The sequence below is a fragment of the Tetrao urogallus genome (assembly GCF_951394365.1).
Source record: "Tetrao urogallus genome assembly, chromosome: 4".
Taxonomy (NCBI): Eukaryota; Metazoa; Chordata; class Aves; order Galliformes; family Phasianidae; genus Tetrao; species Tetrao urogallus.
This window is the reverse complement of record NC_136817.1, coordinates 63373044-63400626: the sequence shown is the minus strand read 5'-3', so window position 1 is coordinate 63400626 and position 27583 is coordinate 63373044. Positions and strand designations below refer to the sequence as shown.

At 39.3% G+C, this 27583-nt stretch overlaps 1 protein-coding gene across 1 annotated transcript; it reads right to left on the bottom strand.

Annotated features, from left to right (window-relative positions):
• Positions 1-1783: 1783 nt before the first annotated feature.
• Positions 1784-25986, bottom strand: LETM1 (leucine zipper and EF-hand containing transmembrane protein 1; the record flags this gene model as incomplete). The annotated part of the gene is made up of 14 exons (XM_079534548.1): positions 1784-1960; positions 3469-3607; positions 4805-4998; positions 5716-5850; positions 7469-7612; positions 8258-8434; positions 10229-10360; positions 10941-11060; positions 11361-11564; positions 13815-13952; positions 15133-15276; positions 19719-20175; positions 22844-22901; positions 25908-25986. The coding sequence occupies 14 exons, from the start codon at positions 25984-25986 to the stop codon at positions 1811-1813; spliced, it is 2271 nt and encodes a 756-aa protein (XP_079390674.1). The 3' UTR covers positions 1784-1810.
• Between the last annotated feature and the right edge of the window lie 1597 nt (positions 25987-27583).

Sequence of the window (27583 nt, the reverse complement as noted above, 5' to 3'; positions counted from 1 at the left end):
CAGGGACTTGGTGACTGTACTGTTGAAACTGCCACAGCAGATGGACTTCCAGAACTGTACCAAAGGTTTGGCATTTCAGTACAGGGAGTCACTGCGTACCAAGTCTTCTACTTGTCTAAAATCCAAAGTCTACTACTCTGGATTTTATAATACCATTAAGGAATTATTGCCAAATCCAAAGCAAACTCCGTTCAAGGCCAGAGGTTGGATGGGGTATTGGCCAGCCTGATCTGGTGGGGGACGAAGAGTCCACGGCAGGAGGTTGGAACTGGATGGTCTGAGGTCCCTTCCAACTCAAGCCATTCTATGATTCCATGACTATGCAAGGCCCTGAGACTGTCCAAATATTTTTTGTTCCACCAACTTCAAATGCATTTTTACAAATAATTTAGCCAAACTAGATAAATACTATATGTAGAGTTATGCTGAAATACACCTGGGAGTCAATACTTTCTATGAAAATACACAACTACTATCAAAAGCACTAATTACAAACTGCCCTCCTCAATATTGCTGTGAACGGCATAACCATAAGATGTGTTTTCTACAGCGTACACAAAATCAAGAATGTTAATGTAATTTAACTGGATGCAAAATGGAAAAAAAACCAAACAATAAAACTGTGGGGTCAAGTCACACCTCTTGTATTTTATCACAAACTGTAAGAATCAGGGAAATTCAGGCTATCAGGAATTATGAACATCCTACAGGTGGCAATATTAATTTTAAATCTTAAAAAATTACCACTAAGGACAGACATTAATGAGTAAACTTTGACCCGAGTCAAAAGACTCAATCAATTAATTAGAAAGCCAAAACTGTGATCAAAACACTGCCAATTTCAGACATCACTTGCTGACTGCACAGTCAGATGAAAGCATTTAAGTACTCTGAATGTACTTGGTTAGAGATGTTACACCTGAGATGACAACTGAGAGGTAAGAACTAGTTATGGAGTAAATAACTGCCACATGAATAACAACAAACATGTCTCCATAACTGCATTTTTTAAAAAAATATATGTAACGAGATCACAACTGACATTTTCCCCTTACAGTTAATTTCATTTTGCTATTTAGACAAATACATTATCTGTTCTGGAACTACTTGAAAGGCTCCTGTGATTCCAATGCTTTAGTAATTCATGGAACTCTGAGTAGAAGTGAGATGTTCTACTCCCTGATCTTAATTTAAGGCACCCGTAAGAAGCAAACTTCATGGGAAGTTTCAGTTCTAGGGAAAAACTAATCCTATTTTCCCTTCAAAAGAAAAGAAAACAAATTTGTAAGTGATTAGAACGTCACATTCTCTGTCACTGAGGCAACGGCTTGGTGATATTCAGCTTAAATAAAGCTCAACCTGAAGAGCTACTACTGAAGCCACAGAATCTTCACTAACAGATTACATAAAAAAGTGATACTGTGACAGAAGGGAAAATTTGTATTAAATTCTGCAAAAGCTAGCAGGTAGAAGCAGAGCAAGGTTGGGCCCCACGTAACGATGGAAGTAAATAAATTAGAAATATTTTGGATCACTGTACCACAACAATGAGTGCAAATACAACATGATTTCATGGGCAGGAACACTGCTGAAGCAGCATATTTTGTTTTCATCTGTATGGAATGACAATAAATCACTTCTTTGATGAACAAAAATTTCATTCCATATGTCAGAAAACGTATCTATAATTTATTACTAGTATCAGCTCAAAACACTTTCCATAATCACAAAAGCTCCAGTAATATGTAGCCATTAGACACAAAGATATACAATTTTGGTTACAGTTGGGCTTTGCTTCAGATTCTGAAGCTTAATTCTTTACTTCTGCAGCTTCTTTATCATGCTTTTCCTTTGCCTTCTCCTTTTCTTCCAGTTTTTCTTCTTTTTGAAGCAGTGCCATAATCTCAGCAACCTGGCTGGTGCCAATATCAACATCTTCTTTGTCTATCAATTCTACTACCTACACAAAGAGTGAGTGAAATTCAGAATAACGTTTTTATAACAAGACATTTTCATATCTTAAATTGTTAAGAAAAAAAGTTCTCTCACATTCAAGAGTTGGTTGTTTTTTTTACCAACATGAAATTAATTTCAAATCACAACCAGTGCCTCGTACTTGGAATATTCAAAAGCTTTAGCACCGAAGCCATATTTTAGAACATTAGTGAGACATGTCCCTTATTATATCCATTTCAACAGAAAGCTCCATTTCAGTATCTAATATTTCTGAAATATTATTTAGATAGAATCTATTTCATATGCTTCACTTTATTGAGGAGGCCTACTAAAAAGGCAGACATTTACAAAAAATGAAGCATGGGGGTGGGTCTTTTGGAAAGCCAAGTGAAAAAAAAATTAGCAGGAGTTTCCAAATTCCTTTATAAAGTTTCTTGTACAAAATAGCTCTTGACATAGCTCATGTTCTCAAAATTGTTCATTATTATAACTCAGGAAGTTCATTTTTCCTGTGTTGCTAAATGTAACTCAATGCAACAGTTGTTCAGACCAACAGTGGAGGCCATCATCACTGGACAACTTCAGTACGGGGAAAAGAGTTTCAAAAGGCTGATTACTATATTTTTTAGCTGGCCATACTGTTCTATCTCTAAAAAGTATTTCTGTATCGAGTAGGAAAGTTACTTGCAAGGAAATAAGTTTCAAGACATCTCTAAAATAGAAAAGAAACAAGAAAACAAAAGGAGAACACAGGAGACAACCTGAGAAAACTGCAAAATGAGAAAAATGGACAAAGAAAAAAGGTTAAAAAGAGGTATGTGATACTCTACTTTCAGATAAGGAATTCAATAGTCACCAACTATAAAATGCCTCTCGAAAGCATTAAGACATTACTTCAAAAGGAGCAGAAATGGACAAAATGGCCATATTATCTATCAGCTGGTAACTCTAAAACATACATGATCTGATTTCAGTCATTTACAATGAATCTAAAGAGTAAAACAATGGTCTGATGTCTTTCAACCATAGGAAATAAGTCATAATCAAATATTTAAGGTATACAACTGTGGTATTACTGAAGTCTTAATACATGAAGTATTCAAAACTTCTTTCCATCCTCCCTTCCATTCTTAAGTAGCATAACAAAATTACCCTATACCATGTGTAAATATATACAATATATACACACAAACATTTTTTATATATAATGTTTTTCATACACACATATACTTTTACAGATGCAAGTAAAACCTACAGCTTTAAAGCTAATGCAGGTAACAGACACAGGATAAGAATCATCATCCCCCTCTGAAACAGCAACCCAAATTGTAAAGATGACAAGAATCCTTCCTTGATGCCAGTGAAGTTTTCGGAAGTGTACTGTAAGTAGACAGCATCAAGTTCTTCTGCAATTCTTGCAAAAAAACATTAATGTGAATTTAAGTCAGGACTGTCATAGGCACAACATCTGAATTCCTAAGCTTATTTTCCTCAAATAGTCCACAGACTTACCTTAACAACGTTATCTATATCAATTTTCCCATCTTTGTTTTCATCTAATGCCTCTGCAATCCTCGTTAGTTTCTCCTCTGGAATCTTCTGGATTTGTTTCATTGCATTAATTAACTCAGCAATACTGATGAGATTCTCCCTAAAGAGGAAGCACAATCTGTATATGACAAACAGTTACTCCAAAGGAGTAAAACTCACAAAAGATAAGCATTGAAAGTCACTATGTTGCAGGTAACTTGTAAAACATTAAATAATTGTTTATAATCCTGAACAGAATGCAAAAAAGCATTTACAACTAAGCAATGTTTAAGTTAATCATTTTCAGTTACAAAAATCATTGAATGGCTTGGGCTGGAAGTGACCTTGAAGATCACCTAGCTCCAAACCCCAGCCATGGACAGCGTTGCCACTCACTAAGATCAGGTTGCCCAGAACTGCTACCAATTCAGAGTTTTTCTCCCAGAGACATTCATTACATTAAGTACAATGACATTTAGTGCAAACAGTTGCTATATTTTATTTTTAATTTACAAATTAGGATTGTTTTGATTAACAACTCCCTGTAGCACCTTTCACATGGCCTCCTCAATCTTATGCAAAATCTGAAACGAATGACTGCTTCCCCTGGGGACTGGAAGAAAACAGTCTGGATGGAACTGAAACAAAATCCTTATTTTTGTTTGGGTTATGTTTTTTGGAAGCTGAGAAGCAAACAAAGTAGATGAATACTGCATTTACAAACACAGATTGAAAGATTCTGTCACAGTTTATCTGCATCTCAGTACTCATAACAAATAACATATGACTGTGAAACACATGACTTGGAAGAAAGACCCTCCGGTAACCTCAACACTTCTACAGGTCTTCATAAATTAATCTGAAATGAAAATTGTTAGATTTCATTTAAGTTTTTTATTGTAATTAAGTCTTCAGAAAGGAGCCATGTAAAACTACCTCCATTTCCTTTAAGTGTCCTCACATTTCTCTCCAAAGAGTTACCTCCTTACACCTGACAAAATGGATTTTATTGCCATTTTTTTTCCCCCCAACACTTTCACTACTGAAGCAGAACAAACAAAAATATGCTCAAAACTGTTGCATTACATTAATGACACAAGGCACACTCACTGCTTGAGTAGCATTACTGAAGGTGTGATTTCACTTGCATCATCATGACGCCTACATGCATGAAAAAGATGGGGTTCTGAAAGTCAGGGTGTCAAACATATACGATTAGGCTAGCATCGAAGGAATTTATAGTGTTGCCTTTCCACCCTTATTTCAACCATATTTGACATATTTCAGAAAGAACATTCAGTGCTCTCCAGTCACTTACCCAGCAGCAGGAGGACTATCACCTCTATCAAGCTTTACATCCACTGTCTTTTGATTCGTCTCTAACTCATTAATAATTTTGTCTATCTGACCAATCATCCGGTTCACTCTTTTGGTCAGTCGCTTGCTCGCCTTTGATTCTTCCACTACTTCTTCCTGGCCAGCTTTAGAAAGCTCCTTTATTTCTTGCAAATCCTAAAAGAAATGGTCAGGAAGAAAAACTTTTTGCATGTCTGAATTCTTAATGACACTGCAGTCTAGAGATGAGTATTTCAAGACAGGGACCCCTTGTAAATAAAATCTAAATGATGATATACAAAGTCAAAATGAAATCAGAACCAACTCTTAACACTGTAGCCATTTTCATAAATTCTTTCAATGGTATTTGCCACAATCATAGAATCACCAGGGATTGGAAAAATCCTACAAGATCATCCAGTCCAACCACCCACCGATCACCAACAGTTCTCACTAAACCATGTTCCTCAGCTCAGTGTCTAAACGTTCCCTTACCACCTTCCTGGGCAGCCCATTCCAGCACCCAGACACAACCTTCAAGAGATTGAATACAATCCCAGTTAACTTAAGGCATCTAAAATACTGACACTATGTTTGATAAGAAAGAACTGCAGCACGTTTAGCACCTATTACTCTGGTCACACAGGGAATAAGAGTAGGAACAGCACGCTCTTCTGCAGGGAGCAACTCCAATGATTTTAACTACTTGTTTAATGTTTTTAAAGCCTAAAGCTCTGCACTGTCCTCTAAAGCAGTATAAAACTCAGCTAGCAAATACAAGCTAACAGACATCCAAGTAAGATAATCTTTAACTACGTAGGTCATTTATTCTAAAACTGAACAAGAACAGATTTTATTATTATTATTACTATTTTGTTTTTTAAGCAATCTTACCTCGTTATATTCCTGGATATCACCCTTCAGTTCCTCAAGCTCCTCCTTTTCCTTTGTTAGCGATTTCTTCTGTTCCTGCAGCTTGTTACAAGCATCACTCAGCATGTCAATCTCCTCCTTAGTTATTTCCTCACCCTGTAACAGAAAATACAAATCAGTGAGAGAGACGTGTGTGATTTTCCTAATAAAATAAAATAAATTCACAAGATAGGAAGGACACACTTCAGGTTCTTCATCCAAGTTCAGAGCCAACACAGTATAGACTGGCATTCTGAACCTCACACAGAGATCATAAATACTGAGAATTAGCTTGCCACAGTACTGTTTAAGCACACTAGTATCTGGTTCAGGTACTGTGATTCATTACAAGGGTTTTGGCTATTTGAAATCCTACACATAGTTGTCTCATTAAAGAAAGAAATGTTTTACCTCCTTCTCTACTGAATGGAAAACCTGAATAACTGAGAAATGACTCAGGCATCATATACAGGAAATACTCATCACACAAGATTTTGCAGAGCAAAATTCAGGATGTTGAGCTGAAACAAAATCTTCAGTATCTTTTCTAATTATACAGATGAACATTCAAAGTTTGCAAAGCCTATATGCCTCTTGAAATGCTGAGAATAAAATTGAACTCCCAACAGATTACATCAAAAATACAATTTCAAGAATGACTCATTAAAAATGCTAAAATCCCATGACAGCAGATCCAGCTAGTGTATTACATAAATCCTACCCAGACACCAGCTTTTGTTTTGAAGGAAAGAGCTCTGAACAGATGTATAAGCACAGTACAGAAAGACACATGTAAACAAACAGGATGATATACTTCCAAGAAAAAAACACAGAACTTCACAAACTACATACAGCCCTTTCAACAACAGTTTCACTATACTGCTACTTACACAGATATCAACCTAATTTCTGATTTTAAGTGCAAAACAACAAAAACCCTCAACCCCAAAAAACAACCACCAGAAAGTAGCTGTCTGAAAAATTCCTCTGCCACAAATAAAACTACACAATTTCAAGAAGTCAGTAGTTTAATATTCACCCCCTCCCTCCTTGTAACAGACAACATGGCACATTAATGTGAAAAAAAAAAAAAAGCCTGAAGCAAAACGTTTAGTTCCCCTAATTATTCAACCTTGAACAATCTTTCAGTACTCCTCAGATTATTATGCTGCTACCATTAGAACCTGCTTATTAAACAAATAATGTTATGTTAATAACAGATAATGATGCTGCCCAGGAAAAATAGGAGACAGTACAATATTGATGTATCCTGTAAAACATTGAGGTACACTGTTTAACACTTTAATTAATGGCCTCTGTGATGGTACAGCTGAAACACGTTAAGCCATGTTGACCAACATATTAAAGAAATGGTAGGAAGGTATACTAAAAACATTTTTATAGTGTACATACAGTACATGCATCTGTTTAAAAGAAGTCAGTGTAGATCTAGTACAGTCTAGTTCCAACTTTGGAAAGTCTAGTTCCTTGTTTAATGCTTTAGTCTTATCTGTATCCTTTAAAAGGAAAAAAGCCACTCACATTCACCTACTCATGTCCACACCTTCCTCATGTTAAGTACAAACATCCATAGACCCATCATGTCTACAGTCAGTGGAAATGCCCCACAAAATAAGCGCATTAGTTTCAGTGACAGAGACAAAGGAGATGCTGAATTTTTTATGAGCCAGTTTCAGTTGTTGCACTGGTGATTAAGAATTTGCAGTCACATTACCTTAATGCCTTCCAGTATGGGTGCTGTATCTTTCAACGTTTCCATATCTGCTTTTGCCAGCTCTTGCTTGCTGTCCATAGCCACCTGACTTTCTTTAACTTGCAGAACAGCTGGCTCAATATCTACTGCCAATTCCACTTCTTTCTAAATTTGACAGACCCAAGAAGTTCAATTAAAACAAAGACAGAATTATCTTTATTAGCACCAGCAAATAATGGTTTCTTAAAATACAAGTAATTGCCTAAGGAGATGCAGACATTTTTGTAACATTAAAAACTTTCAACATATGGAGTGGTTTCATACTAACATGCCCAACTGCACCTAATGGACCATGCCTGTGAGCACATAAGGCTTAAGGCATGCAATAAGCCAGGCCAGCAGCTTTTATGCTCAAGCATTATACCAATGACACTACTTGACTAATGAAGGAAAAAAAAAAAAAAGAGCCAAAAGGTAAGAACAATCACAATTTACACTAAGGAAAAACACAACGAGAAAACCAGCCCAAAAACTTAAAAAACAAAGCAAACACAAACCTCTTACTCTCTTGGTAGTTGAATGTTTCCTCTTATGACTCTGATTAAGAAGAATCAGAGATACATAAGAGGCAGCATTTGAGGTTTCACTCCTATGCTGCATTCTGTTTTAATATCTTTCCACGTTTTCCATATGTGGATTTAAAGTCTGGTTTCTTGCAGGCAACACCCAAAACAGAGACAATCACTCGTAACATGCTAATTTTACACTGCTAACATTTATTTCTCAGTAGCTGAGAACAGAACTTACCACAGCTGCAACCTGAAGAGTTTCTTTGGCTTTCTCCGCAGCTTCAGATATTCTTTCCATCTCTTTTTCCTCATTTTCTTTTCTGATGGCTTCTTCTTCCTGAAGCGTTGCCTCCAGCCGTGCTTTGTTATCTACTTTTTCACCTTCAACTTCTGCCACTTTGACTTGAGCCTCTTTGGCCTAAAAGTAATGCAAGAAATATATAAAAATCTCTGTGTGTTGATATAATGCAAAAAAGTTCAAATATCGTTGAGACAGGTAGTGTAGGAATGCTTATAAATACAGCTGAAATTGCTAAAAGTTGTCTTTTTTCCATTTTTCAGAAAAAAATTCTCTTTGTAAATAAGAATTTTCCATTCTGAAAATATGGTCTATTCTTCATTCTCTCAAGAGCACAAATATATTTTTTTCAAATAGTCTCTCTCTACAAAACATTGACATACTCATCATAAAACACTGAATTAAATGTATTTCTTGAACTTGTCTGGATTACAAGTTTCGCTTTTGCCATTTCTAATCTGCAGTTTCTGATTCTGTCTACATGCTATGTAAGTTTGGTTTATGGCCTCTATGTTGAGGAACTAAATTAGTATGTTAAATGTACAGAGATGCACAGAATTCTTAGTTGTACGTTATACAGTAGAATAGGAATCTGCATAAATGAAAGTTCAGTATGTTCACTCAGACTGGAACATTCTGAGAACTCTATCAGAGAAAAAAATCAGTCTTGAAGAGATCTAAAGGTAAACAGTTGTGCACCCATTTTCAACTGCTAGCTGAGTTTAATTTTAACACTGAATAGAGTTTTCATAAATAAGGTGAACGCAGAAAAACAGTTCTTTAGTTCACAATTTTTTTTTATATTTATTGGAGGACCACGTATTTGAAAACCCCATAAAAATGTTCTGTTTCTGAATTACAAGAAACAGAACAGAACTAATTTTAACATTTATTTTTAAGTGATAACTACCTTCCATCATGATAGAAAAGAAAGAATTCCCATTAAAAAAAACAAATCCCACTAGTGGAAATGATTTATTTTAGTAGATCTCTTTCTTCCACAAACCAAAAGTCTGAACAGTAACACTGGAAAAATAACTCAGAAAAGAACACACGGGGTGAAACAAAATGCAAGTCTTGTGAAGAAGATAAGGTAATTCTACCCACATGCTATTTTTGGACAAAGCCAAATTCATATAAGCAACTGAGCAAACCATGATAGTTTCTAGTGCCAAAAGGAAACTAGTGAAGTCAAGAGAGATACCCCAGTCTGCCATGCCTCATACTTAACTTTCAAAAAATTTTAAGATAGCATTGCCCTAAAAAGCCTAAGGAAATAGCTGAACTCTCATTCTTTTGACATAACATAAAGCCTTACAAACTTCCAAGTTAGTGCAGTATTTCAACCATAACAGAATCTCACTTATGAACATCTCCACCTCTGTTCTTCATGAAGCAGAAAATTGCAATCACTTTCACCCTTTGTTCTTAAATATGGCCTGAGAAATCCCATCCCTATGTGAGACTGAATTGATCTGGAACAACCACCAATATTCAGAAGAAAAAAAAAAAATCCATACAGTAATTTAAAACTTCACATCCATCTCTCATTAACCATAACCAACACAGCAGTAAAGAGGGTACAAACACTCCACCTCAGCACCTTTGTACTGCCTATGGCATAACTAGGTGTAAGAAGTGCATGCTGTACATTCCTACACTACCACTCTCTCCCTTGTGCAAAAGAATGCTGCCTTTCATCTGCCTTATCAAACCCATCCACAGCCCATTTCTATGTTTTAGCATCATCCATGTAAACTTCTACCTCCTCCACCCCTCTCCCCCTTTTTTCTTTTTTCTTTTTTTTTTAAAGCTTTTCAAGGAAAGGAAAGAGACCAAGAATATCTACTGTTCTAAACAGATTTTCAGTGACTGTACTGCAAGTTAGTTACAGATAGTATAAATCACACTTACAACACTCTCTGGTAGTGTCTGAAGTGTTGTTTTGAGCTGATCAGCTGGAGAAAGCGTGTCTGGAAGATACATGGCCCTGGACAAAATGAGCAATGAAGTAGGGATTTCCTGGTTCAAGTGCAGATCTAGCCACTACAAATGAAATACATAAAACACAAGCCTTCAGCTTTTGGAAGTCTTTCTCTTCTTATAAATTAACACATGCATACAAAAAAAGTGCAAACACTAATTTTTTTAACCTCTCGTTATTGATAAATATCCTAATACAGGAACTACAGGCTAATACTAGCAGTACTAACAGTATTGAAATACAGTGATTGCATTGAGAAAGAGACCTGAAAAAGAGAACATTTTTTTTCATATGCATCATCTTCTGAATTGGGTAACCAAAAGATAAGCTTTCTTTTCTCCAAGATTTACCAGGAGAAACACACTTTATAGATTAATAGCAATAATTCACAAGACAAAGAGGCATAAGTGAAAACATATTTTGAATATGTTTAAACATCATCATGAAAACATCATGACCCAGCTAAAAATCACAAGTCTACCTCTATTCTGTACTTACAGGGAACACATTACAAAAGCTTATTAAGAAGACTATTTTAGCCAAGTCTTTAATGAGAGGAGCAGCAAAATGATTTTATCCGAATGATAACAAAAAATCATAGTTAGCAATCAAGTCTGTGTATACAGTCTTGCAAAAACATACCTGTTTAAGCTGTTCCTTGAGACGCTCCTCTGTCACACCAAGGGCTCTCATCCCTCGTGCACGACACGCTGCCTGCAGTTCTTTAACAGTCAGGGTATCAACTCCTTCTTCAGCAATCATCTGCACAAAACGCAGAATAAACTTCAATACGTAACTGCTCAAATCTGAAGAACCACCAGGGCACACTCAGAAGCCTGCATTTTTAGAATAGCCACTAGAGGCTGCTGTGGTAACACAAAGCAGCCTCCACTATTCATAAAACAGCAGCGAATATTACACTGCAGTCCAAGCCTTTTTGTTGCAAGTTAGCTCAAATTAAGGAGAGGAAAATTCCTAGAAAAACGATGTATACACACACACACGATTTTCTCTTCTTACACATGAACATTATTAACCAGTACATATCTTAGAATGACTCACTTTGTCGTCTGCTTTTATACTTCTCAACCTCATAGTCAGCTGGAAGCGGAGAAAGTTATTTGTCCCAATTGACTGAAGTTCCAGCAACTTACAAAGTGCCACCAACTGAGGCCTGGTTAGATTGTCCAGAGTCAACTCATCTTCAAATAGTTTCGAGAACCTCAGGATTTCCTCATTACTGGGTCTTTCCCCAGTCTCCCTGATCTGTAAGAACAGCAGAGATACAAAAAGCTTTTTAAAACAAATCTTACAATTGAGCATTATTTTGAGCCGTAAAAACTGTTTTCACTTGGCAGGTACTTTGCATCAGTTTTGCTAATAGCAAATGGGATAAAAGGAATTCATGGAAGAATTTCTGTTTTAAAAAGCACTTGTTTCCTATAAAGGGCAAAAGAATGGTATTGATGATATTAACAGTTTCCAACAGCAATGTGTAATATACACGGCTAGATAAAACGCATCAAACCCAACAATTAGTGCATGTGTACACTAATGATTAGCTCTCTCTGAATAAGCACTGCCTTGAGATAACTCAAAATATCTGAGAGGATAAACAGTAGCTACAGGAGTCACATGAGCATGTGCACTTTCTGGCACCATACTTAGTAAACACAAAAGCACATTGAAAAATATCTCTCTCTGAAGATACACTGAGAAGTACACTGTGATTTCAAATGGCAAAATTTTTGTGAGTGCCCTATGAAACACTAATTTTCACCTACCTAAGCTCTCTCCAGAACTGCATTTGCTTCAAACTACAAGAGGGGTGATTTAGAGTAGATAAAATAGCATTAGTTTATTCATCTATCATCTCTCTTCTTTCCAGAGAGATGGTAGGTGCCTCATCCCTGGAGACACTCAAGGTCAGACTGCATGGGGCTCAGAGCACCACGGAGCTGTAGGTGTCCCTGTTCATTGCAGGGGAGTTGGACTAAATGGTCTTCAAGGGGTCCTTTCCAATTCAAATGATCCTACCATTGTACAAAAAAGGAAAAAAGCCTATTTCCTTAGGGCGCACACAAACTTCATCGTGACTTCCAAAGCAAGGCAGGTAAGTTCTGGAATTCTGAAGGAAACATGTTATGACTGTAATTCATGGCTTCTGGCAAATACTTCACTGCAGAAGCAGCATAAGAGAACAGCAGAAAGAAGGGGACACATTTCACCTTTCTTTCGTATTTCTTATTACAGCAAAATGACATCAATAAAATTCATCTCTGTAGCACAAACGAGAAAGCTACGGTCATAAAAAGCACACCCACACATAAGGAAAGCAGATCCTGAAGCTTCTTTTTAGTCATCACAAGAAGTTGGAACTCGTCTAGAAAGTGTGGAGTGATATGTGTTAATTTCCATAGAAGTCAACCTTTGAATTTAAATTCTCAGAAGTTGTTTCAGATAAAAATGAAATGCTCCCAATATGAATCATAACAGTGGCATGTTCCCCAGAGTCCACAGACAAGGACTAGAGGCATGCTTCAGCTGCTAGTCACTGTAACTACCCAATCAAGACCTTCTGCACATGAAGAAGAATAGAAACAAATGACTGCAAATAAGTTTGCGAGTACATGGCCTTTGCAAGCAGATACTTGCACAACCTTTCAACAGCACTACCATTATCTGAGGCAACCCATTTGCTGCCGTCAACTTATTACTTCATCTTCTAAAAACTTTATTCTCAGGCAAAGCTCAAGCTTGAAAAGCCCAGTCTAAAATACCTGGAGTTTTGTGCCTTTTTCAAGTGCTTAAAACTCTCAGCCATACTCCCAGCCTCTGGCAGTAGCAGATGGTTACTGCCTTGACAGCTCCATGATACAGAAATTATAAATGTGCGTGGATGGAGATGAATCCTATGCTGAGGAGATTTAGAAAGGTATTCTTTATCTCCCCAGAGAATAGCTTACCTCCAACTCAGTGAAAGGAAGCACTAACAACCTAAAGACAGTCCATTTTGGAGGCAGATATCTGACGTTCAATCTTTATTCCAGCAACTGCTTGCTAATAGAGAAATTTTGTACCAAACATATCAGGAAAATCCTAAGTTCTAGTCATCATCATGAAGGATTTCAGCAGCACAGAAACTGCTGAAAAACATTTTTATACACGGGATTAAATATATCAAAAAAAAAAAAAAAAAAAAGGGGGGGGCAAATTTTACACTTCCCCCAATGAGTTTTAATCAGGTAATTAGGAAATATTTTTTCTTCACATTTTATACTCAATGTTCATAAAAACAGGCCCAAAACAACATGAGCTGTCACTCACTGCATGTGTTATCTTTTTGATGTCTGAATAACTAATGAACAAAGAAACAAGAAAAGAATACCCCCTCCCTGGAAGCATTCGAGGCCAGGCGGGATGGAGCTCTGAGCAACCTGGTCTTGAGGGAGATGTGCCTGCCCATAGCAGGGGGTTGGAACAAATGAAAAAACACTTTAAAAAAAAGACAATTACCTTTTGAAAGAATGTTGAAAAATCTTTTGTAACGTTTCCTTTAGCTGCTTTATTTTTTAAGGCCATCTCCTCAATTGTATCTTGAAGGAATTTCGCTAATTCAAGCTTTACTCGCAGTTGTTTCTTTAATCTTTCCTCCTGTTAAAAACAAACAAGCAAAAAAAAAAAAAAAAAACCAACGTTGTTTCTTAGGTTTCATCCAGAAATATCTGTGCTAAAATACCACAACTTCTGCCCTCAGATGAGTTATTTATATGCTGTTTCTGAACTTCTGCTGTAACACACTTCACAACAGGCCACGTACACAAAGATCACCAAACCACATTAAAAGACAGGCCAACCAGCTGGAAGCTCCACAAAGCTTGAGGTGCAATGCCAACAAGAAAGTAGATCTTAAGGCCTCACCTACTACTGCTGACATGCACCCATCAAAACAGCATGAAGGCAGACAAAAAACATTCACCAATACTTTGATTGTAGTCATCATTGATAATGACCTAAAATAAGCGTTGGAGGCAGCTAAAACATTATTTAGGTCAAATACTAGAATAAAAAAGTACTCAGAACACAGGTCTATAGTAGATCATTTCGAGTAATCAGCATTAAAATCCTTCTCAGTCTTATAAAAACACATCTCAAGTTCAGTTGCTCATATATATAACTTTTGAACATTATTTCCTGTCTTTATTTCATAAATTAAACAGCTGTTTTCCCGTTTCTATTTTAAATAGCAATTTTCTCTTCCATACATATATGACAAAACAAGAAACTGAAACACAATTCAGCAAATACTGAAGCACTGTTTACTTTAAAATCCTGACCTCCTAACCCTACTGAAATGCACAGCTACCAATAATGTACATGTAGATCTCTCTCATTCCTTATCTCTTGTCAACTCATTTAAAATTTTACTTTGTCCTAAAAAAAACTGTTTACTTAGTAGTAATATATTATGACTTTATACAGCAATATAAAGCTCTACACATCATTAGAACAGCTCAATATCAATTGAATGTAAGTTGCCAAATCTTCTTGCTGAAATCTTTTTAGACTACAATAACTTGTGATCTGGACTGTAACAATACATGCATTTTCCTACCCCTTAAAATAAAAATAAAAATGAACCACTGCAATGCTTATTGCTTACAACACCATATTTTTCAGAAGACACTTCATCCTACAACCAAGAATGAAATGACTACTTTTATTATAAGATTCTACAAACAGGTACAGCAGGTATAAAATACGTTCAGGTAACATTCACAACATAAGCTTAAGTTCTTCCAAACATCTTCCTGGATCACAAATTCAGACTTACCTTCTTAGACTTCGTCTCAAACGTAGAGGGAAGCATATTAGGGAACAACTTTAGAGCTACTGGAAGCAGAAACTCCATAAATGGGACAACGAGAAACACGAGAAAAGGAACCAAGCGGAAGAGATCAGCACATATCCGAAGAAACTGGAGGAAATAAAACAAATGTACAGATAAGCAAAGTTTCATACATTTATTTAAAAAACCTTGATATTCTCATCTGCCTTACCAAAAACACCTGCACATGTGCACTTGCTAGAAAGGAAATGTAACATAACACAAAAAGAGAGAATGTGAAGAAGTCAGTCAATTTTTGTTATCTTTTCTTATAGTTACTATATGCTACAGAGCACCAAGTCACCATTTTTAATACCACAGAAAGCATTTCAAAACCTTCACTGTGTCTCAGTAGGATTACTGAGCAAGTATCTCATTTAAACCTCTTAAAAGCACCTGAAAACAGGAGGTGGTCATTTGTTGTTGTTAAATCTGCTTAACCTCTTTTATTCATCTTTATTTGTGCTCCACCACTTCTTACATGCATGAGCTGCTGCAGACTGAGTAATCAAGAGTAAAATGAAGGGCTCCTCCCCTCTGCCTTCTAACAATTGTAACATACATTTAAACCCAGGGTAATGGGCTCTGCTTTGTAGAGGGATGTTTTGTTGTTGTTTTTTTGTTGTTGTTTTTAAATCATGGCTTTTTTGGAGCAGTAGCCCACTGCAGCAGGCAGCTGCATTAGTTACTGAGTTGAGAATGGCCTGAAATAAATATCATCCTTTTGATTTCTGTACACCCACAACTGCATGTATTAGGCTGTACAGTCTATAATCAAATTTTTACGACTGTGGAGCTGAATAATTTGGTTTATATTAGAGCAGTGTGCTGTTTTGTAACATAAATAACCAGTTCCTGGGAATAACATCAGTTTCTAAATCAGAGAAAGGCCAGAAGTGCACTACTGTCCCAGCACTGTCAGTCAGCACTATGACTTAATAAACAGTTATGACTGGCAGAAAATAGCAACAGAAATGCTACCACACAAGTAAACGTGCATTTCCCCCCTGCATCCCCTCCCCACAGCTTGTGCCAATCTGGAGAGCGACAGGCAGTACAGGCTGCACGCTGCTACAGAACAGCTTTGCTAGAGTACAAAACCAATACAGCTTTAATCCATTTTCTCAGCATAAAACCATCCAGAAGTATTATATGCAGTTTAAGCACAAGCTTTGCAGATGTAAAGGCCGGCATTTTTCTTTCTGTATAAAAAAAATGCAGTTTCCCAGAAAGGAAGCTTTGTCCATTGTTTGCAGGCTCAAAGGCATTTCCATTCACTCCAACAATAGCAGATAAATGACAACCAGAGAGTTCGAAAGGATGTAAGAAAGTTCAGAAGGGAATGTTAAGAGTCAGAAGAACGGACATTTTCCCTGAGGAAAAAAACTTCAAAAAAATACACAGAATGCAATATACTGCTCCTATTTCTACCCACTCTCTATATTTAGATACTGAAGGTACTTATCTAAGATGAAATCCAAATCTAAGGAAGCAGTTTTACAACCAGATTAAGTTAATCTGAGATGCCATATTAAATGTGCACTAGCAGGCACACCTCCAATCCAGCTAAAACTGACACGTAAACACACACACAGGATGCAGATCAGTGCAAAACAAAAGGAGACAGAGTAGGCAAGGGGAAGATCTTGCATTTAAGCACCAAGCCAGGCTGCAGCAGCACAGCCCTGGCTCAGCTTACATAAATCACAGACCTACACTAAGAGCTCTGCACAGAGACTGAATACAGTGGTGCATGATTCCACACATTGCTTGGCAGTAGCATGAAGAACTTGTGATTGCTCTGTATCCCCTGCTACAGCTCGTGTACTGCACCACTCAACTCTTCACTCTTCTGCAGGACAGAAGGCTCTGCAGAGCCAATATACTTGCCACCAATTCTATAGCATTTAATGCCCTGAACATCCCTGCTGCAAAAAGCATCATCAGAGAAATTAGTTTTTGAACAGTCAGTATCATATTTTACACATTTAATTTTTCCTGACTTATCATCTAAATGTACACGAGTGATGCTGTTGAATCTAAAGCCTGCCAGCAATTGTACAAGCAGAATTTTGTAACTGAGTTTTGGTTTACATAAGCAATAGCGTCCTTGCATTAACCACGCTGCAATTGCTTGTTAATGTGGTTAGATTACTCAGATATCTTTCCATTATTGCCTCCAAAGAGGAAGGAAAAGGCAAGCAGAAATAATTCATTTGTCAGTTTGAGTGAAGATAAGATTTTTCTAGGACTGTTGGTTCACACATGGCTTATTACATTTAAAACAGTATGCACTTCAAATACTAAGAATTTCAGGCACAACTCTTACATACCTAGCATGAAAGATTTAATACTTCTTTAAAATCAGATGTCACACCACAATTTAAGGATGATCCGATTTAAAAACAAAAAAAAACGGTGCTGAAACAAACCTAAATGAGGCTTTAAAGAAGCACGTGCAAGGGGTTTCGTTCAGCCGCAGACCGGTTTGCTTTTCACTGGCCTGGGTTCAAGGCCTACCATGACTCTTCCATTCCAGAGGCAGGACATCCTCTACCTCCATATGAAGAATGTACACAGCTTAGATTGAGAAAGTAAAACAGCCGTAGTTCTTCAAATTACTTTTCCCTACAATTTCTGCACTGGAATGCCTACAGATTTCATCATTAGAGAAGCTTTACCAATGTAAACACCAACTTTATCTATGCAAGAAACTTCTGTTTATTTAAAATAAGAGAATCAACAGTGGAAGCTCTCATCTGCAATAAATAAAATTCAGGAAGGCCAAACAACTACACAACTATGAGAAAGACAGCTCTATGCTCACTGGACGTCAGCACTGGAGAGGAATCTAGTGAATAAATTCCTCTACTGACTGGATGGGGCGTGTGCTCATCCAAAGACCACACATTGCTCCTGACTGTTCAAGCTTTCTAGTACACACTTCTCATCTTTCAGCAGAAACACTTCTGTGGGATTTCTCTTTTTTCCTGTTTGTGCAATTTCTCAGAAGTATGGCTCAGCAGATCTGAAACAGGCAGAAAAGCCAGTGGTTCCAGTCCAGCCTTATGGAAGACATCTGTGAATTAACTGCTTTTGCTTAGTCTTCCCGGTACTCCAGAGCCCCAAACAAGAACTTCCCAAGGTCCTGCTGTCCTCGTTTCCCCTGCTCTCCTCAGCTGCTCTTTCTTGGCACTACATAATCCCCTGTCTTATGTCAGCATACACTTTTAAATTTATTGCTGAGCAACGATTCAACTGGCTCAGCTGCCAAATACACTCTTACACCAGCATTAAAGAGTAGAACAAAAATAAGTCGCGTGAAGATGCTGGGACCAAATGCCATCAACCTCTGCTGCTGCAGAGAGAGCCCAGCCACAATAAATGATGAAAACCACACGTACCTTTCTGTCATGCGTCTGATCTGGTGGATATACAAAAAGAAACATTTCTGCATAGTTCACTGAGATGTGCTGTTTTCAAATTATCCATGAAAACGCTCGATTATGCAGCTAAGCTTATCAATAAATCATTAAAGCATTCGTGTTTTTGAACATTTAGGAACATTTTTAGGACCCAAATTTAACACACTGCCTCTGTAGCATACCAATCTGCAGACATTTATACTTAACCACCAGAGGCACCAACCACTCCTGCTGCCAGAATACATATACATTTTATTCTCCAACATCTCACCCACCACAATTTTTTCAAAACCAGATGAAGTGTTTTTGAGTTTTAAAAGAACTCAATTTGATGATCTGTACAAGCTGTTTACATATATTGTCCAAATCTTCTTCTCAAAAATTCTTTCAAGCTTTTCTAAAATGGTCATCTTTACACAATTTCAAAGACTGTAAGCTGCACGGCACGTGGAAAACATAAAGACTTCTCTCAAGTTATCTGTTCAGAGTAGAATTATCTCACAAACACATTTATAACTGAAACCGAAATAATACCACACTGTTAACCATGAAGTTAAACTACATCTTCTACTTTATTTTCTTTTTTTTGGTTTTGCTTTTAGAACCAAGTTGGCACAAAACCAACCTTTGCTAGAAGTGCTTTGCCTCCATCTTTTCAGCTGAAAATGTAAAATAGAGAAAGTGATCATGTTTACACGTGTAACTGGATGGGAACTTGAGAAGAAACCACAGTTGCTGCTCACATGCCAAAGCAGAAAAATCAGCTTTTCTAACTAGCAAAAGAATTTATCTCCAACTTTTTTTTTCTCCAGGCATAGAGCAAGAGAAGATATATATGCTCATGTATAATTTAGAAGGAGAGTAGTCACACTTCTAACAGCATATTTTGTTGTTTTAATGGTAGGTTCAAAGAGCCATACCAAGGGAAAAGACTTAAAACAGTTGGGAATCAAATCAGAAGTTCTTAGTGCCTACGTGAGGCAAAGGAGGGAAATTTATAAAGCCATTTTAACTCTAGGAAGAAAACGCAAAAAAGAATGAATTCAGGTTAAATAAAATGGAGCAATCATTAAGGATACTAAAATGAAATTGGTATTTACTCAGTACCTGTCTCCGTTCTCGACGTGACAGAGTATTTCCATGCAGTATTCGCCAGAGCATCCTTGCAGCTATTTTTGTGTCAATCCAGAGTAATCGAAAACCATGGTAGTAGTGCTTTAGCTCATCCACAATCCTCTGTCCAATAGATTTTTTCACAACTTCCACTTCTGTTGGACTATATACCGGACCTCCTTCTTCCAGCTTCTTGTTTTTGTCCTTTAAGGACTTCAGGGACTTTTCAACTATGGAGTCATCTTGAAGAGAACGTGAAGAATGCCAACACCTAACCGGAAGATACTTGGGTCCTAAAACACCCATGGCTGCCAGGGGCATCCATGAGCCAGAAGAGCTCATAAGAGTAAAGTACGTTCGTTCCGATGCTTTAGTCCACCAGCAGCAGTGATCTTTTTTGGAGTATGTGTAAACAGGAGCGACACCAGTGCAATATTTAAAGTGTACAGTCCTTCAAAAGAGAAGAAGAAAGAGCATTAAAAACTAACAATACATGGTGCGTCGGTTGAGGAATATGTATGTATGCATCACTTATTCAGAGAGATTTATTTACAAATCTCCAGATCAGGATGTCTAAATCTGACAACAAATCAAACAAATCCATCAAACGAAAACCAACCAAACAAAACCAAAACAAAAAACAAGACCTGAAGAAATTCTGCAGTGGATTCTCCTTTAAACTACTTGGAAAAGGTAACTTATTTTACACAAGTTAAATGAAAAGCAGCAAACAGAAGTGCTCTCCACTTGAAAATAAATCTGTAAAACCGTAAGTAACATAAAGCCCCTTCTATTATTTCTTTTATTTAAACAAAGCAGTTAAGATACTTCAGACTATAGGCTTGCGTCAGATACTGAGTTAGGGGAAGAGGATTAGCATCAGAGAGATCTGATTTCATTGGAGTTCCTCCCTTACTCTCTCCCCTGATCTTGTTTTCTTTTTTCAGAAGAAACTTTACACGTGAACTTCCACTGTGGTTCTGAGGTGGTGCACACACGACTAACAGAATGTGGCTCTTTCTCCTATATTAAATGCAAACTGAAGTCAGAAGGAAAGTGTTATTAAATAACTTGAAACAATAGATACACATTAGAAGACAAGAAACGCCTCTCTTTAAATACACTTCCACTACAAGATGCTGGATGCAGAGCTTTCTTCCCAAGCTCTCCTGCTTTGAATCTTGGATGTGTGCAGGCATCTGTTTCATTTTATTTTAAGGAGCAACATCACAGTAACAGCAGCTTTTAGCACAAGAGCTTCTCAAAACAAACCAACCAACCCACAACCTAAAAACCAGTGATTTCTGTCACAACAGTCTGTTTATATTACAGAAGTAAATCAGTAAGTTTTCATACTTCCCAAAGAGAGAATATAGCATCATGCGTCATAGCAATCTATAAAAAAAGCCAACTGAGACTTGAAAAAAGTCTATATATTAAAACCTCTCATAATTAATTATGTAGCAAGTGATACAGAACTGACAATACTGAAGAAAGAAATCACTTTATGTTTTGTATCAGATTGAGTAAGTTTGCAGATGACACCAAGTTGGGAGGTGGTGTCGATCTGCCTGAGGGCAGGGAAGCCCTGCAGAGGGATCTAGATAAGCTGGATCGCTGGGCTGAGGTGAATGGGATGAGGTTTAACAAGGCCAAGTGTCGGGTTCTGCACTTTGGCCACAACAACCCCATGCAGCGTTACAGGCTTGGGGATGAGTGGTTGGATGACTGTGAAAAGGAAAGGGACCTGGGGGTGTTGGTTGATGCTCGGCTGAACATGAGACAGTGTGCCCAGGTGGCCAAGAGGGCCAACGGCATCCTGGCCTGCATTAGAAATAGTGTGGCCAGCAGGAGCAGGGAGGTGATCATCCCCTGTACTCAGCACTGGTGAGGCCGCACCTCGAGTATTGTGTTCAGTTTTGGGCCCCTCACTACAAGAAAGACATTGAGGCCCTGGAACGTATCCAGAGAAGGGCAACAAAACTGGTGAGGGGTCTGGAGCACAAGTCTTATGAGGAGCGGCTGAGGGAGCTGGGATTGTTCAGTCTGGAGAAGAGGAGGCTCAGGGGAGACCTCATTGCACTCTACAACTTCCTGAAGGGAGCTTGTGGTGCAAAAGGGTCTGGCCTCTTCTCCCAGGCAAATAGTAGGACCCGAGGAAACGGCAAGAAGTTATACCAGAGGAGGTTTAGGTTGGACATTAGGAGAAACTTTTTCTCTCAAAGGGTGGTCAGACACTGGAATGGCTGCCCAGGGAAGTGGTGGAGTCGCCGTCCCTAGCAGTGTTCAAGAGGCACCTGGATGAGGAACTACGAGAGATGGTTTAGTAGCTTATGGTACTAATAGGAATGGGAGGGTGGTTGGACTAGATGATCTTGCAGCTCGTTTCCAACCTTGTGATTCTGTGATTGCAAAACCCTTACGATAAAATAGAAACTTACAAAACTGAGGAATGGTCACTGTTTACTGAACAGTCAGACTAAATAAACTAGACAACGTATTTTATTCCAACAAAAAGCATTAGAAAATTTATATCTATAAATATGACTTGTAAGGCAGGTCAGAAGGAGAATGCACTCTCTCATCCAGATCCTCATGTGACATAAGAGCACAGAACAACTGGATTTACTTGCAAAAGAGACCATAATCTCCTCAATGAGCCTCAGTCAAGGCTGTAATGTACACAACACTGTCTTGGTTTGACCAAGGTACAACTCAAGTGACTAAGTTCCTAACTGACAACTCTGTATTTCAAACTACCCTTGACTGAATGCTTAAGACACTACGGAATTCCACGGAGAAAGGATGCATGGAACCCACGATATGCCATTATGTCACCTGGAATCAGGCAAGGACAGAAAAATAATACTCCATTGCTTTCACATCTTAAGGAAACAGAGTGAAAGTGGATGAAAAAGGAAAAGATACCACTTTCTCCCACATACAATCAGTTAGGTGAAGAGCATTATTCCCAGACTTCCTTATGTCTGTCAGTGACAGGATAAAGCTGGTATTTACACACTTTGAGTACAGAAGTGAAAACAGTGTTTCATTATAGTATAATAACCAAGAGTTTGGTACAGCTTTGAGCTTAGAAAAAACGTTTCATAGTTACTTACATTTTGTTTGCCAACCTCAGGGATGAACAAGTAAGACAAGCCCGATCTCCCAAGTTACCTAGAAAAACACCAATTATTAGCATTCAATCTGAATTTGGAAAAACATTTATCCATATAGTGAATTGTACACAAATGTGATCTAAAACGACCAGTCTTACTAAGAAGCAGTTACCAATAAAAACACAAAGAAACTGCTGTTATGCAACTGGATTTTTATTGTAAGCACATTCACAGTTGGGATGACTGTTCATCTCAAACGTCCAAGAAGGAGGAGCTTTTCCTTTGACAATCACAAGTAAAGTACTGAAGACCAAAAACCTCATCCTATTCCAACAGGAATCAAAGTACGTGGCACGTTCTCCACATTTCTCTCAGTCTGCAATCTTCTGACTCATAGGATAAAATGGGAAAACAGAAGGGCAGGAAGCCCTTCTGTAACATGGCTGACATCTCCATACATGTGCAAGCAAACTGCCCACATATACAGCCAAACTCTGTAGAATGTAAGGTAATGCATGGACTTTTCAATTGCCTGACAGGTTTCTGAGTCCTTTGGACAAACAACTGCAACTCTGAACAACCTCACTGAAAGCAAATGCAGTTTTTGAATGACTCCACAACAACACAGTATTAGACAACCCAGATGGATTACCACCTACTACACTACTTCTGGTCAATTCCAAGAGATGGCAGGGTTTAAGATCCGTTTTCAAGGTTACTGGTCAACTTTTTTAACATGAAAGCTAAGATACAACCTATAAGAGAAACTGAAGTAGAAGTAGTCGTACCTGAGAAAAAGTACCAAATCTGACTGGCAAAAGCATTTCCCAGCAACACAGCCTAATTATTACAGGAAGAGAATCTCCAAAATCAGGTAGGGACTTCAAAAGGCACAACAGAAGGAAAAGCGAGGGGGGCAAAAAAAAAAAAAAAAAAAAAAAAGTTGATTTACCAAGGAACACTCTCAACAATCACTGGATGTATTGTGCTAAGTGGGCTTTGATGTCATTGAAGTTATGGCATTAGAAAGTCAAAGGAAAAGGATTTACCCATCTCAAGTTACATGAAACTCTAACAGACACTTGCTGTTGCTGCAAGAAAGAGCCAGGAGAAAGACAGCCCTTCTGGCTCACAAACCAGCCTGGGGAACCTGTGAAGGCATTCTGATCAGTGGCTGAGTTCCCTGACCTGAGAATCAAGCCCTATCAAAAAGGCGCTCCTGAGAACAGCTGAACAAGCCAGCAGCATTCAGGATCTTCACAGATGAGCCCCAAAACCATATGTTTTTCTGTCTCAGTGCCAGAAAGTACACAAAGCACGTGTCAAAAATGAGAGTCCTACTGGCAGAGGGCATTACCTGCTACAGACAGGTGCTCATAGGACAAATAGAGATCAAAGTTGGCTTTAAGTTTCTTTGATAAAACTCAGTAGGAGCAAGATGCTTTCATTTAACTTTATTTGTCTTCCAGCTAGGACTCATTAATTCCAAGGAAAGGGCAAAGAACAAAACTCTATAGTTACCATATGAAAGAAAACATGCTGACTCCAACAACTCTTGTCATATTGCCTTTTGGAATGCAAACGAGCACACGGAAACACGGATGTCACCGGAGCATTCTAGAGAGTAACTTAATTTGAACATGGCTAGTTCTGACTACAAGATCTCTATATGTTACACTGAATCTATGTTCTAATCACAGTACCTGGGAGCAACCCAGCCCTGAAGTGAAATACTTGCTTTCTTCAGAAAAGAGCAAAGTTCATGCTTCTGGCCTATGGAGTAGGACAGAAATCCAAACATGTCTGAGCAAGATGAATACAGCTCACCATACTCAACACTGTTAACTTAAGAATTTGCAATAGTATGAGTTGCTTGGGAAGTAGGGAAAGTGAGTGTCAGAAAAGATATGCATACACATATTCCTCATGGAAAAAAATGCAATCAGAACACTTTAAATGTAATAAGACATTAGAATGAAAGCTTGTAATGCAGAATAGCAGTGTTCTGTTATTGCAATAAGGGGCTTGCTGACAGGAATTAAGTCCCTACAAAGTGTAAGCAGCTTGATCTGTACAGGAAGAACATTTAGGATTCCTGGGAGCACTTAGCTTTAACTTAATCTTAGATTACTGACCTGTAAAGCAAAGGAGATGAGGTAAGTAAAGCAAAACATCACATAAAAACCACTCTGAGAGAGATATAAAGCACTGGAACAGGCTGCCCTGGGAAGTGGCAGTCGCTGTCCCTGGAGGAGCTCAAGAAATGTGGACATGTGGCACTGAGGGATGTGGTGGAGATGGGTTGATGGTTGGACTGGACAAACTCAGTGGTCTTTTCCAACCTTAATGATTCCATGAAAAAATGACACCATAAAATATCATTAGTAATGGATTAATGCTCCATTAAAAGTACTGAAGATACCATAAGCACAGAGCATTACAGCACAAAAGCTATCTGATTTTACCACAGCATACCAGCATGAGTTTTTTTCCGGGATGAGCTGTCTAACCAGCAGGAAAGCAATGACAGCTAAGCTCTCCTCACCCCACAGCTAAACCCTGGCCGCTCCAGATCCCGGACGTAAAAAGCAGGCGTGAGGCTGATGGACGTCACAGGGCATCAGCTGCTCCATGTCCTTAAACTGCACGGCGCTGAGATATTTCAACTGCCAAGTTATCTCAGTAATAGAAACCGTATCACGCGTATGGCTCAGCTTCCTTTTTGTTTTCCACCGCCTTCAGAGCCGCTTGGATGAAATCGAACCGACACCGCCTTCATAACGTAAGGTAAGGGACGAACGGTGAGATGGGCGCAACGCTGAGAGCAGCGCCTCACAGCCACGGGGCAGCAAGGCCTCGGGCCCTGACGGGACCGGACGCCCTCAGCGCCTCACGTCCCCCCATGCCGCGAACCGGGCCCGGCCCTGGGCCGCGACCTCTCCGCCCGCACCGCGAGCCCCCGCAGCGCCTCTCCCGCTCCAGCCCTCGCTCCCTCCTCAGTTCCCCCCCCCCCCCCCCCCGTCGACGCAGGGCCGCGCTTCCCTCGGGGCCGCCGGAGCCTCACCCTGCGGGGCCTGGCGGCGCAGCGCGCGGGGCAGGCGCCAGGCCCGCCGGCCGCAGCTCTGTAGCAGCATGGAAGCCATCTTGGCGCTGGGCGGCTATCGGCCGCCGGCAGGCCCGCTCGCGTCCCGCCGCACGCTGCGCGCCCCGCTACGCCCAGCTGCGCCCGGCCGGCTCGACCGCATAGCGCCACCCCCACGCCGGAGCCGGGCACGCCGGGAAGCGTAGTTCTCAGGGCGCGCGGCATGCCGGGAGCTGTAGTCCTGGGTGCTGCGCTGACGCCCATCGTAGAGGACGGCGGCGGTGAGGCGGGGCTCTCGCTGAGGGGATCTGGCCCCGCGGCGGTGACGCGTGTGGGGCCGAGTGAGCCCCGCTAAAACCACTGCTCAGCAATTGGTCGTTTTATTGAGCGTGTATCACAGGATGTGACGGGAAAAAAACACCTGTCTGCGGGGTGTTAGGATATTTTAGAGCTAAAATAGTACATAAAGCAACAGCCAACAGCGGTGCTTTGCTGGTGCTGGCTGTAGTTAGGATTCGTTGTTCCACGAATACCACTCTGCTCCCGACTGGTATGAGCATCTTTGATCAAATACTCACATGCTCAGAACAGCATAAATTGTGCCATTCGTTTTGTTTAACCTTTGATCACAGAGACATAGGGAACAACCAAAATCAAACAGCAGAAGTGATCATTTAATATGAGAACAATGAAATGCTAAAAATGAGGTGCGTGAAGTTTGGGTGGAAAATGGGGGCAAAGCTGCTGCAAGTGTTTCTCAACAAGATGGCTGACACCATCAGCAACAAGATGGCTGCCTCAAGGGCAGCTCTGAACAGGCACAAAGGTTCTGCTCCTATGGACCTCTAGCATTTCACTTTTGTTTATAACACCGGGCAGTTGCACACACCAAAGCCCTGAAGAAAACAGGGGCTGTTTCCTTATCTGCAAAGGGTGGCAGGATTGTCAGGATTCACCCAAAAGGAGACCGACTGAAACAGAGGAAAAAGCAAATGTGTCTGAAGTGGTCCCTTTATTCCAAAGACTTCGAAAATGCTAGAAATTATTCATTTTTAAAGTTCTTTTGTGTATTTAAAGAAAATCATCAGGGTTTCTCCTAAATATGAAAATAAAATGTATGTTGTTTATCTACGAGCATCAGTACAGGTTAGGGGATGACCTGCTGGACAGGAGCCCCGCGGAGGGGTGGGGTGCCCTGATGGACAACAGGTTGGTCATGAACCAGCAGTGTGCCCTGGTGGCTGAGAAGGCCAGTGGTATCCTAGAGTGCATTAAAAAGAAAGTGGCCAGCAGGTCGAGGGGGGTGATCCTCCTTCTCCATTCTGCCACATTTAGACTACTGTGTCCAATTCTGGACTCCCCAGATCAAAAAAGATAGGGATCTCTTAGAGTCTCCTTGAAAAGGTAAGAAAGATGATAAAGGGCCTAGAGTATCTCCCGTATGAGGAAAGGCTGAGAGACCCTGGTCTGTTCTGCCTGGAGAAGATAGGGGATCTTATCAATGTTTATAAATATCTGAAGTGTGGGAAGCAATTACGTAAGGCCAGGCTCTTCACAGTGGTGCGTAGCAATAGGACAAGGGCCAATGGTCAAAAACTGGAACATAGAAAGCTCCACACAAATATGTGGAAGAACTTCTTTTCAGTGAGGGTGACAGA